General features: G+C 44.3%; 1 protein-coding gene across 5 annotated transcripts in view; it reads left to right on the forward strand.

The window, feature by feature from the left end:
- The first annotated feature begins 11,298 nt into the window (after positions 1–11,298).
- Positions 11,299–14,000, forward strand: part of nlk2 (nemo-like kinase, type 2) — a 97,089-nt gene continuing 94,387 nt past the window's right edge. For 2 of the 5 annotated variants that reach the window (XM_031312051.2, XM_031312054.2), the window contains exons 1-2: positions 11,299–12,457; positions 12,542–13,009. In XM_031312051.2, coding sequence (XP_031167911.1) covers positions 12,579–13,009 — 431 coding nt within the window. In that variant the 5' untranslated portion in view covers positions 11,299–12,457; positions 12,542–12,578. The remainder of the gene's footprint in view (positions 12,458–12,541; positions 13,010–14,000) is intronic. The other 3 variants (XM_031312053.2, XM_031312056.2, XM_036003356.1) reach the window with 2 other exon arrangements.

Below are 14,000 nucleotides of genomic sequence, written 5' to 3' on the forward strand. Positions count from 1 at the left end.
TCTGTTCACTGATTGGACCGCCAAATATTTGACCGGAGAAAACCTAAGAATATACCGCAAACCCAGACGGAGTACTGAAGGGAAATGAAAATTGAGCGGAAGTAAGTAGGAGGGCGGAGCCAGGCTACCGTTTGTCTTCCAAATGAAAGTAAAATACACTTTTCCCAAACTTCTTTGGTCTGCTGTTTACAGCTTTAATAACTGTACTAATAACTAATAACTGCAACGTTACTCCTTACAAATAAGATTTCAGACGCACAGGCTGAATGCTAACATATTAGCAGAATGCTGTTAATTCTATCAACAAAATAGTACAGCTGGCGTGAGACATTACACAAGCAAAAGTTAACTCTATACATCTGAACAGTATTTTAAACACACACTTGCTTAAACAGCATTTAACATGACAGGGCTTTACGAAATGAAATCACATAGGGGTCTCAAAATAGGACAATATACCCAACATGACACACATGTTCTGTAGCGTGAAGCTAGCTTGCTCGGCTTTAGCTGTAGCATTCCGACCACGTTACTCTGTGTTCATTTAAATACCTTCTAACTACAATCTTCATCCAGTATAAAACACAGAAAAGCATTCATAGTTGGTACTGACATTATTTTGACCACATATGTATGTTTTTTGCTAGCGACTAACCTGAAAAAAACAGGAAAATGATGAGACCGGCAACAGGTACTGCGTTTCCTTCTCTCGCTTCTGCCAGACTAAAGACGAGAGACGGCTACAGCCACAATATGCCGTCTCACTGGGAGGCAAGGCCCCCTTGTGGTGGAAATTTGGAATACAGCTTACAAAATGAATTTACACCAAATGAAAGAAATGAGGCCCTTATAAAGTAATATACATATGTCAACTATTCAAAATAGACATTATTAAACCACATAATGTGACCTCACATTGCTGGGCGTCACTAACCAATCAAATAGTAGACTGTGTGTTGGCGGTGGGGGTGATGGCTGCTAGTCAAGGGAAAATACCATTGAACAAAGACATAAATCTCACCTACACTATGTCAACCGTAAGTGATCAATTCATAGCCGGAAATCCAGAGGGCATTACCCTAAAAGGTTATCTAATCCACGAGCACTGCCAAGCCAAAGGTGAGGTGACAGTCAAACACTCAAATGCGGACAAAACCTTTGTTTTGAAATGGGCTCAGCGGAGTTTATGATTAGACAGCAAGCCCAGCAACTGGTAGAACTACACATAGAACGGACCAGAACCACTAGAGCTGTACATAGCAGGCCCCAGGAGACATTTGAAAAGCTAAAAACGTCTCAATGGAAATCTAATATCTTTTATCAGTGGTTAGAGTACTCAGCCAAACAAATAACTCGGAAGAACTGTATAGCCTGTTACACTATCAAAAGACTACCCCAGATACAGTCAATACCTGGAGACGAAATAGGGGCCTACCCAAAGTACCGTGAGTGTTTTGCGCCCTACATGATGCAGATGGCCGTAGTTGCAGGACAATTCCCAGTGTATGTGGGCTCTGACAGCGGGATAGCTGAAGATATGAAGGAGCTAAAACAGGAGGGTTCAGATCAATGGTATGAAATACCAACTGGTAATCATTCAATCAAAGAAAATCTATGTGAATATGGAACCAGAACCCACTACCGAGATAAAAGACAATTGATAGGCTAAACCACAAGTCTACCACTCCATTAGCCGCAGACATGCTAGCAAATTTCTCCAAACGAGTAGACAGCCCAGGCGATAACGAGACCCACTCTTTTGTGCTTGCAGGTGTTTCACCGAGTCACCGTGACAACAGACAAAACAATTTGGCGTCGAAGAAAAAGTAATAGACCTGGTTATTTAATGAAATACGGAGGCGAGTGTAGGAGCTCAGTCTGTTGCAAGCATAGTGGCCGCTGGTCACGTGCTTCTCCAATTTATTGTGATTTTTAAGTTAATTCATGGGTTGTGACCCAAAATCCTTAAAATAACTTAAAAGTTGCCCTGGTAGTTCACCTGGTTTAGCATGCACCCCATGTAAGGCTCAATCCTTACTGCAGCGGCCCTTTGCTGCATGTCATTCCCCTCTCTCTCCCACTTTGCTATCTTCAGGTGTCCTAGCCTAGTCTGACTATCACCAGACCAAGCTCATTCTTTTAAGATTGAACATTAGTCTGGGGAGTCTGCTCTGTATTTTTTACTGCACAAGAGGCGTGATCAACGGGCATAGTTCAAATGACTCTGTACGCAATTGGATAGTCCTTCAACCAATCAGACCAACGATCCGGGTGACGTACTTTGCAGAGCGAGGCAGAGCGAAAGCTGCTCGGTAGTAAAAAAAAAAGAAAGCCGGTTGGTAGTAAAACACATCCTTCTTTTGTAGGAATTATTCCAGGGCAAGTTTCTGTTCCGTTTTCAGAGAAAACTTTGAAATCTTTTAAAACAGCAGCGACAGCGGCATCAACGGGTTGCTGCGCTTCGGTGGCCGTCATGTTGAATGTAAACAAAAAGCTGCTTGGTCGCTTCTCTATCGTCATCGTGTTAAACCCGCCAATAGCGAGCCAGGTGGATAAGCCAGTTTGTGATTGGTTCCCGCAAATTTGTAACGGAAGCAGGATAGTAGGGATGGGCGATAGAGACGATATGCAATATAAACGATACAAAATTGGCCTACGATAGAGATTTTAATTATATTGCACTATCGCGATAATTCATGTTGATGACGCAATCTACCCGTGAAATTTAGAGCCACGAGCTGCAACCGGCTGCAACGCGTCATCGTCATCTTGAGTAAACATGGCTGAAAGTGAAACAAGGAGCTGGTGAAAAAGACCGGTGCAACATCCATTATTTGGACTTGGTTTGGATTTAAGCCGCTACAACGGACCTGTCATCTAGCCGTACCATGGAGCCTTTCATCAGCCTGACAATACACTATAATGGACGATTGGAATCTCGGCAGCCGGTGCTTGCAGATGTCATACTTCTCCGCTGAACGATGTGCGTGTGCGCGCGCGCGTGCAGCAGCGGAGTGGGACCAAAAAAATGTACCGGGAAGTTTACGGCCCCGTACGGGTTGAGCAGAGGCTGCACAGTTTGACCAACAGGCAGTGGCGCCAGGCCGCCGGATAGTGTTGCTAACAACTTGCAATGTATAACTATTATCGGAAACGGGAAAATTCCCGACTCTCGTGTGTGTGTGTGTGTGTGAATGCGTTACATTAGGCTGCAGGTAAGAAACTTTGTTTGAAATATGTTTTTATTTTTTATTTCTTCTCCGGGAACCATCACCTTATCGTGGTGGAGAGGTTTGTGTGTCCCTATGAACCTGAGGGCTGTGTTGTCTGGAGCTTTGTGCTCCTGGTAGGGTCTCCCAAGGCAAAGTGGTCTCAGGTGAGGGGCCAGACAAAGAATGGTTCAAAAACCCCATGAAAAAACGAGGTAGAGATGATGTGACCCTGCCCGGAGGAAGCCCGGGGCCCCCGTCTGGAGCCAGGCCCAGATGGAGGGCCCGTCAGCGAGCGCCTGGTGGCCGGGTTTGCCAGTATGGGGCTCCAGTAGGGGACTCCATAGTTCTGCTGGGGGACTTCAACGCGCACGTGGGCAATGATGGAGACACATGGAGAGGCGTGATTGGGAGGAACGGCCTCCCTGATCTAAACCAGAGTGGTTGTTTGTTGTTGGACTTCTGTGCTAGTCATGGATTGTCTATAACGAACACCATGTTCGAACATAGGGATGCTCATAAGTGTACTTGGTACCAGAGCACCCTAGGCCAAAGGTCAATGATCGATTTTATAATCGTTTCATCTGATCTGAGGCCGTATGTTTTGGACACTCGGGTGAAGAGAGGGGCAGAGCTGTCAACTGATCACCATCTGGTGGTGAGTTGGGTCAGAGGGTGGGGGAAGACTCTGGACAGACCTGGTAAACCCAAACGGGTAGTGCGGGTGAACTGGGAACGTCTGGAGGAGGCCCCTGTCCGACAGACTTTCAACTCACACCTCCGGCGGAGCTTTTCGTGCATCCCTGTGGAGGCTGGGGGCATTGAACCCGAGTGGACAATGTTCAAAGTTTCCATTGCTGAAGCTGCGGCGGGGAGCTGTGGTCTTAGGGTCTTAGGTGCCTCAAGGGGCGGCAACCCACGAACACCGTGGTGGACACCGGTGGTCAGGGAAGCCGTCCGACTGAAGAAGGAGTCTTTCTGGGATATGTTATCCCAGGGGACTCCGGAGGCAGTTGCAAGGTACCGAAGGGCCCGAAGGGCTGCAGCCTCTGCCGTGAAAGAGGCAAAGCAGCGGGTGTGGGAGAAGTTCGGAGAAGACATGGAGAAGGACTTTCAGTCGGCACCAAGGTGCTTCTGGAAAACCGTTCGCCACCTCAGGAGGGGGAAGCGGGGAACCATCCAAGCTGTGTACAGTAAGGATGGGATGCTGCTGACCTCAACTGAGGAGGTAATAGGGCGGTGGAAGGAGCACTTTGAGGAACTCCTAAATCCGACTAATACGCCCTCTATGGTAGAGGCAGAGCTGGAGGATGATGGGGGATTGTCGTCAATTTCCCTGGTGGAAGTTGCTGAGGTAGTTAAACAACTCCACAGTGGCAAAGCCCCAGGGATTGATGAGATCCGTCCAGAAATGCTTAAAGCTCTGGGTGTGGAGGGGTTGTCTTGGTTGACACGCCTCTTCAACATTGCGTGGAAGTCGGGGACGGTGCCTAAGGAGTGGCAGACCGGGGTGGTGGTTCCCCTTTTCAAAAAGGGGGACCAGAGGGTGTGTGCCAATTACAGGGGTATCACACTTCTCAGCCTCCCTGGTAAAGTCTACTCCAAGGTGCTGGAAAGGAGGGTTCGGTCGATAGTCGAACCTCAGGTTGAAGAGGAACAATGCGGATTCCGTCCTGGTCGTGGAACAACGGACCAGATCTTTACTCTCGCAAGGATCCTGGAGGGAGCCTGGGAGTATGCCCAACCGGTCTACATGTGCTTTGTGGATCTGGAGAAGGCGTATGACCGGGTCCCCCGGGAGACACTGTGGGAGGTGCTGCGGGAGTACGGGGTGAGGGGGTCCCTTCTCAGGGCCATCCAATCTCTGTACGACCAAAGCGAGAGCTGTGTTCTCGGCAGTAAGTCGGACTCGTTTCAGGTGAGAGTTGGCCTCCGCCAGGGCTGCGCTTTGTCACCAATCCTGTTTGTAGTATTTATGGACAGGATATCGAGGCGTAGTCGGGGTGGAGAGGGGTTGCAGTTTGGTGAGCTGGGGATCTCATCGCTGCTTTTTGCAGATGATGTGGTCCTGATGGCATCGTCGGCCTGTGACCTTCAGCACTCACTGGATCGGTTCGCAGCCGAGTGTGAAGCGGCTGGGATGAGGATCAGCACCTCTAAATCTGAGGCCATGGTTCTCAGCAGGAAACCGATGGAGTGCCTTCTCCAGGTAGGGAATGAGTCTTTACCCCAAGTGAAGGAGTTCAAGTACCTTGGAGTCTTGTTCGCGAGTGAGGGAACAATGGAGCGGGAGATTGGTCGGAGAATCGGCGCAGCGGGTGCGGTATTACACTCAATTTATTGCACCGTTGTGACGAAAAGAGAGCTGAGCCAGAAGGCAAAGCTCTCAATCTACCGGTCAGTTTTCGTTCCTACCCTCACCTATGGTCATGAAGGCTGGGTCATGACCGAAAGAACGAGATCCAGGGTACAAGCGGCCGAAATGGGTTTCCTCAGGAGGGTGGCTGGCGTCTCCCTTAGAGATAGGGTGAGAAGCTCAGTCATCCGTGAGGAGCTCGGAGTAGAGCCGCTGCTCCTTCGCGTCGAAAGGAGCCAGTTGAGGTGGTTCGGGCATCTGGTAAGGATGCCCCCTGGGCGCCTCCCTAGGGAGGTTTTCCAGGCACGTCCAGCTGGGAGGAGGCCTCGGGGAAGACCCAGGACTAGGTGGAGGGATTATATCTCCAACCTGGCCTGGGAACGCCTCGGGATCCCCCAGTCGGAGCTGGTTAATGTGGCTCGGGAAAGGGAAGTTTGGGGTCCCCTGCTGGAGCTGCTACCCCCGCGACCCGTTACTGGATAAGCGGAAGAAGATGGATGGATGTTTTTATTTATTTATTGTATAATTACAGTTTTGAACAATAAATGTTCTCAAAACTACATACTACGTTTCTTTCTCTTTAAAAAAAAATAAATACATTTAGCAGTTTGGTTTTCCTTAGGGTCTATGTAACCTGGTCTGAAATGGTTCTATTATAATTTATATATCGCGATATATATCGTTATCGCAAGAGGCTGCAATGTATATTGCAATATGGATTTTAGGCCATATCGCCCATCCCTACAGGATAGATAAACATACAGGTTTCCAGCCTGAGCTGCAGGGCGAAATCAAAACGGCGGCAGATTGGGCTGGGTTTACCCAGTCTAGTCCTATCCATTAAAGGCCAAAAAAGCCCAACAGATAATCTCAAATGTTGAGCATGCACACGGAGTAGTAGTCCACTGCAGCTCCTGAAAAATTATAATAAACTCTTCTTTTTTTTTTTTTTTTTTTTTGTTGGTATTTAACAGACAACAAGTACACAACAAAACAGATCCCCATGCAACCCACAACCAACCCTCCCTAACATCCAAAAAATTATTCTTTTTAAATAAAGGATTTTTAAGGCCGATATCGTTACAAATATTTGGTGATTTAAAAATCTGATATTCTGATATATCGGCCAATATATAGTTTTAAAAAAATTCCAGAAACGCGTAAAAAAAACATAAACAGTATTTATAAGTCCTCACTAAAATAATATGATAATGCAGTTTAAAAATAAACTTATTTTGTTTTAACATCAAAATATATTAAAGGTACACTGTGTAGTGTTTTAAGTATTTTATTAGCTAAAATCAATGTCTTCATTCATAAATATGTCCTCATTGGTGTAAAATTACCTCTGCCAATCATCTGACTTATCCTCGTAAGCGAAGAATTTCTTATTTGTATTTACATTGGACGGGCAAAAATAGGTAATTGAGCACTGTAGTGGTTATGACCATATCAGTGACTATGTAACTACATGGAAATGCGATAAATGATGTCTGTGGCTTGCACAATACTGAAGGCTAGCTGTAGCCTCGCGCTGTCCCGTGGGAATTCAGTTGTAGCAGGAAAAGGTAAACAGCAGTGTGCAGATCGGAGCGTAGTGTGTGAAGAGTGAAGAGCGGAGGTGTTCACAAGGGAAGAAGCTTGAAGTAACGTAACTATGGAGAATATAGAAGATATTGAACACATGGAAGAGGCATTTGAGTTTGATGATCGTCCTTATTTATTCGAACCTGAGTATACAGACGAAGAACTAGCCTCAGAAGAGTGTGAAAGAACGAGACAGACAGAGGGGCAACAGGCAGATGAAGCAGCTGCTCCAAGCGCAGGCTACAGTTAGCCTAATAGCCTTTAGTAACACTATTGTGCAAGCCACAGACATCATTTATTGCGTTTCCATGTAGTTACATAGTCACTGATATGGTCATAACCACTACAGTGCTCAATTACCTATTTTTTAGGGGGAAATAAACTACAATATTTCGCCGCAAAAGCATGACCTGTCCTCTGGAGGACATCCACCAGACCAGCGGGCGCTCGTTGTATTATTGTCAGCTGCGGCAGGCGAGGAAGGCGGGGAGGAAGGAGAAGCAAGGACGCCGGTCGGGCCTACTAGCCCGGCTAAGGAAACTACCACACAAATCGCCACTGCCAAGACTCCTACTCACCAACACCAGATCGATGTCACACACAATAGATGAGCTACAAATACACGCTGAACTGATGCGTGATTATTACCACAGAAGCCTGGCTGAACACACTCCCTGACGGCAGCTAGCAATTGGCAGCTGGCAGCTAACAGCTAACAGGACGAACTAGTGGCAGGATGTCTGAGTTGAAAACGCATCTTGTTGTCACGTAAGAGCCCTGTGAATGTTGCACAGACATTGCATTTTGTGTCTGTTAAGAGGCACAAAGGCACTCTTTAGAATATGCCCCCAAAACTGCCGTTTTAGCTAACTGGGAGCAATGGGCATTAGCTGCAGCAACTCCAGTTTGCTAGGACCGATTGTGTTCGTTTTTTTTTGCTATCGACAGTACTCATACATTTATAGCGATCAAGATTAACGTAAAAATTGCCCGCAGTTCTCCTTTAAGATGGGAGTCTAAAATAACACCCAGGTTACGTGCATGGGATTTAACATAGGGGAATTTTTGGATTGTGAAGGGCCAAAGACAATAACTTCAGTTTTGTTATCATTTAACTGAAGGAAATTGTTAGCCATCCATATTTTAATTTCTTTCAAACAGTCTAAAACAGGCTGTATGGAGTTGCCGGATTTAAGTGGGATGTACAGTTGGTAAAATAGAAATGGAATGAAATATAAAATTTTCTGATGATGTTACCTAGGGGGAGCATGTAAAGGTTGAAAAGTACTGGACCCAGAATGGATCCCTGGGGGACACCATAAGACACAGGGGCAGGGGATGAAGAGTATTGGCCTATGGATACTGAAAAAGATCTTTGGTGGAGGTAGGAGTGAAACAAGTTTAGAGCTGTACCCTTAATGCCAACCCACTGTCAATTTGGGAAAATATCGTGGTATAAACTTCATTTAATTAAAAGTGAGTACTTCCCCATTAGTAGGAATGCTGAAGAATATCTCAATTTATCATTTTAACTCTCAGCTGACTCCTTCATGTACTTCGAGGTAAAGATTACTAAATCCTATTACAGTTTATTAGAAGGTAATTTCGCTCCTCTCCTAAAACAAATATAAAATAAATATCAAACGATGGTACCGTTATCTCTTATTGGAAGAACACACGCTGTAAAGATGAATATTGTTCCCAAATTCTAATATTTGTTACAAGAGATACCTACTTTTATACCACAATCATTTTTTAAACATTCAGTCAGATGATAACTACCTTTATTTGGAATGGTAAATCAGCCCGTATAAGGAAAGAATTTCTGGAAAGATCAAAAAAACTAGGGGCTCTGCCCCTTCCAAACCTGCAATCATATTACTGGGCGGCAAATTGTAGTAGTATATCTCCCTGTGGGTAAAGGATTGGAATGCTACACCCATCGCATGGCTTCAGATTGAAACGGCTACAAGCAGGCCACACTCGCTCCCTGCTTTACTTTGTGCATCTTTGCCATCAGTAATCAATAATATTAATGGAAATATAGTTGTAACCCAATCACTATGCATTGTAAAACAGTTTAAAAAACTCTTGGGTGTTTAGAACATTTCTGTACACTCACCCACAAAAAATAATCACCTCTTTTAACCATCTGTATTTGACAAAGGCTTCCAAATTTGGTATGACAGGAGTATACATACATATTGGGGACTTTTATATTGATAGCACTTTTGCCAGCTTTAAACAAATGTCCAGAAAATTCAAACTGACTAATATTCATTTTTTTCACGCAAAAGTTTGTTAATTTTCCAACTATCCTCACACTATCTTGCCTGGATTCTTTGTTAAGGGTCAATACATTAAATAAAGGTAGAGTCTCAATGATTTATACTCAGATCATGGAACGATATAATCCCTCTATATCTCATATTCAGGAACAATGGGAATTTGATCTAGGGGGCCCGCTCTCGGATGAGGAATGGGACATGGCTCTTTCTAGCATTCATTCCTTTTCTATATGCTAAAGACATGTACAGTTCAAAATGTTGCATCGGCTACACTTTTCTAAACTAAACCAGAATATTCCCGCACCTAAGCCCTATATGTGACAGGTGCAAACAGAGCCCAGCGACCATCTACAAAACCTTACCATTTCTGGTCATTCTTTTTTGACACTATCTCCAAGTCTTATTGGCACAACATTATGCCTTCTCCTACAATTGCTATTTTTGATATATTCTCAGAGGATTCCAATATTCCTGCTCTTTTCCAGAAGGTCATTGCCTTTTCCTTCCATTCTGTTTAAATGGAAGGATGTATTTCCTCCATCACATAACCAATGGATTAAAGATTTGATAATGAACGTCAAGCTATAACAAATCAGGTGCACCCTCAATGGCTGTACTAGGAGATTTTTCAAAACCTGGGACCGATTAATAAACTATGTGAATAATTTACCCGGCCTGGAATTATAAAGTCATGCATTTATTGGGGATCTGTCCTATTTGCTTAAACAGACTAGGATGCACGTGGTTGTTGTGTTTTTGTTTTCATTTGTTTGGTCCTTTTTTTTTTTGGTGATCTGTCTGTTTCAGATGTCTTCTCTGCCTAGTATTACTAATCTTCCTGTTTAGTTTGTATAACTTGGGATCATATGTCAATGTATTGTTTGATAAATGGAAAAGTTGTTTAAAGTGTTAAAAAAAAAAAAAAAAATAATATAATAAATCAACACACACTGCTTCTTAGTTAAGTGTGTGGTTCCAAGAACACCAGGGTCTGCTGGGCAAAACAGGGAATATGCCACTGAAATTATATTACAATTCATCGAATATTATCTCAAAAACAGACTAGAAATGTATTAATTGTAATCATTAATTTAAACACTGCAAATAAACCACACTAAAATGAATCCTAATATAACAGATTGGTAATTGTGTTGATATTTTACTGACTAGACGTCTTCTGACCTTACTATCAACAGAAGACAGTCAGCCTTTATTTCTCTCTTGCTCTTGGAAGATGGATGCAACAATAGGCCTCACAGGAGCTATTCCATTATCTCCCAACATGTAAAGTGACTGAACACTCCCAGAGGCAGAATAACTCATAACACACTCAATTTTTGCGTTGTTTTAATAATTCCAGATTTTCGTGTTTTTTGTTTTAACACTTTAAATCAGAGGGTGTTGTGTAAAATTCCCACTGTAACACACTGGGTGCTGGGTCACCCCCTTGTTAGACTGACAGGCTTCAAGTGAAACAACACACACACACACACACACACACACACACACACACACACACACACGCACACACACACACACACACACACACACACACACACACAGTTCATTCCCATCGGATTCGGTTTTTTATTGTTTTTGTGTTTCTGTACATTTATTGAGTCACCAGCTGTCACTGTACTGTACTCAATTAAACTTGTTAACCCCTTTTCTCATTTTAATATTCCACTTTACATATTTGGAAGAACGTGACTCCAGATATTTTATTTAATTGAACTGTTAGTTTGTTCTTCACTGTTCCAGTGTGGATATCATAGGGCCTTCGGAGCAGCAGTCATTCCACTGGCTCCCTGTAGTGTCAATCAAGGAGATTACCATTACGTCATTGCGGTGCATTAGGCGATTGGTTGACACTCCTGTACACTTTCACTACCGAGAAGCTAAGGTTGTGTTCACCATGTTGGATCAACTGCACATATTTGCCTCATGACCAATAATTTTATCGTTTCAGTGGCAACGGAGCGGCGTCGGTCCAAAGTGTAGAGCTTTAAGCAAGTGGCTCCCTCTTCTCCAGCGGACAGAAGGGCTCACGAACGGAAGGACTAACGTTAACGTTGGGCTATTTGTGTAATTTGGGGGCACGAACACCGATTAGCTAGCCTTAAACTGTCAGGTTGAATAATGTCTTCTTTGTAGCCCATGGCAGCTGGATATTCTATCCTTCATTAAAAAAAATGAACTTGTTTTGTTATTTCGTCTTACTGGATGTGTGCTTATTCAGCCGCAAGACGACAGTGTGAAACAAGGCAGTCGATGGGGGAAATAAGTTGCCTGACAGCCGTCTGCGAGGATTTCTCTCATTTTTTTGAGTCATGGTCGAAGCTTCGTCACTCTGTCAATATGATGGGGATTTCTTTGCAGGGACGCGGCTCGTTGGATTGTAATAATATGTGAGTGGAGTGGATGACCGAGGTCTGGGCCTGCCTGCGTGCGCTGTTCTATTGTGGCCTGGGCTTGGCTACAGCTCCTGTGCACCGGATCAGCAGCGTTAATTACGGTTCGGAGATTATCCCTGTCTGGCCTGCGCACACATCAGAAGGAGAATTCAGTTTGGCGTAATAGATACGATTTCCAAGCTGTGTGGAGTCCCTGTGGTGGGAAGAGCAACGGCTCTGGACCAGAGCGTGTCCAGACTTAGACCCTTTTAAAAGATGAATGCGCTGCTTCCCATGCTTTAGATCACACTGTTCCATCAAACGGGGAAGCTGAATTTCATCAGGAGGGAGGGGGCGCCACCTCTATCATGAGGGAAATCTAGGACCACCGACTATTCCTATTTATTGAGGGGGGAGCGGGTTATTTTCTTTTCAGTATTTTTTTGGAATTATCATGAGTGACACTGTTACGGCTGCACATATTTTAAGACTTCGATGGTCAATGCTGTACACGCTCATATGTTTTCCGTTATTAGCCCCAGGCAACAGTAGCCTAATGGTGTGCAAGCAAGAACATTAGTTTAGAGGAAGTGGGTCAGATCCTTGTTGGCATTATGATATGAGGTAGGCCTACACCGGAATGGTTTATCTATATACACATTCGAAGTAGCATGATATTAACCCCACTCTGTTTATCATCACTTTTAGAAGCAGATTCTGACAGGAGGCATTTCAGCATCATTGAATGGCTATTTGCGGCACAACGGCTACAAATGTTACAAAAATGATGGCTGCTTACAACGGTGGCTCCTCAACAGTGGCTGCCCATCACCCGCATCATCACCACCAGCTCCAGCACCTTCCGCCTCCCCACATGCACCACCACCACCACGCGGGCCAGCATCACTTGCAGCACCCGGGCTCCGCAGCCGCCGTGCACACCTCCACGGCTGCCGCAGCGGCGGTGATGCTCAATCCCGGCCAACAGCAGCCATATTTCCCCTCTCCTGCCCCCGGACAAGCTCCGGGGCCGGCAGCTGCCGCGGCTCCTGCTCAGGTTCAAGCTGCCGCTGCTGTCAAAGCTCACCATCAGCAACAACACACGCACAACCTACAGCAGCAGCTGGATATAGAGCCTGACAGGCCCATCGGATATGGAGCATTTGGGGTTGTCTGGTAAGTGCACTGCACAACTTTTTTTTTTTTTTTTTAACGGACCATACAAGTAGGCTAGTCATTAACGTTTTAGCCCATTGTACTGCAAGCCATGTGATCTAACGTTTTAGCTGAATGCCTTTTGCCTACCTTCCAGGCAGCTACTTGTTTCTATTAATTTAAAAAAAAAAAAAAAACTCTTGAAATCTGAGATAGTTCTTCATTCTGAATGCTTGCTTTTTTGGTTAAATTAGCCTATAAATGAACTGTCCAATCTCTGCAAGTTTATCTTCATATGGTAGTGACATTAATGGAAACTAATGACCACACATCTGTTCAAACACTCTCTATAACATACTACAGCCTGCTGTTGACAGTGATCACCTGTAATGTATACACTGTGCAGTAAGTGGCCTAAAAGTAGTAGTATTTAAGTATTAGGACTGCATGCATTACCCAGTTAGTGCAAGTGACATCACTTGAGTAATCTCAATTTTGCTTGGAGACTACATATTTAACAAAGTCTGTGTTAAAAGCAGCGTGTCTAGGGCCAGATGTATAAACGATGCATACACACAAAATACATGCATACACCATTTATCATGCACAAACTGGTATTAAAGCGTAACTCTCACCAAAATGCAACCTAGGGTCTTTTTGTGAATGTACCCGAGTCAAACTTTCATTTAAAAGCATAAATAGGTTTTATTATCGTATTTTATCGTTTTTCGGTCAAATTGCCTTTTGAATGGGAGTGCTATGGGCACTTCTATAATAGCATTAAAATCACTATTTTTAAAACACTAAGAAGGCTCGACACAACATGATACTTTGCTCTAAGTATCACCAGGGGCTCTACACATTAACTCGAGCATTGAGAACATTGTTTGTGTACACAGAGTTTACTAAAAAGAGAGGTTTTAAGCAACTCACGTTAGCAGTTGTTATTTACGTTATCCGCCACTTTCTCAGTCAAAAAGAGTATCTCTGAATGTGAATGAACGGACTCCAT

Source organism: Sander lucioperca, chromosome 7, assembly GCF_008315115.2.
Source record: "Sander lucioperca isolate FBNREF2018 chromosome 7, SLUC_FBN_1.2, whole genome shotgun sequence".
NCBI lineage: Eukaryota > Metazoa > Chordata > Actinopteri > Perciformes > Percidae > Sander > Sander lucioperca.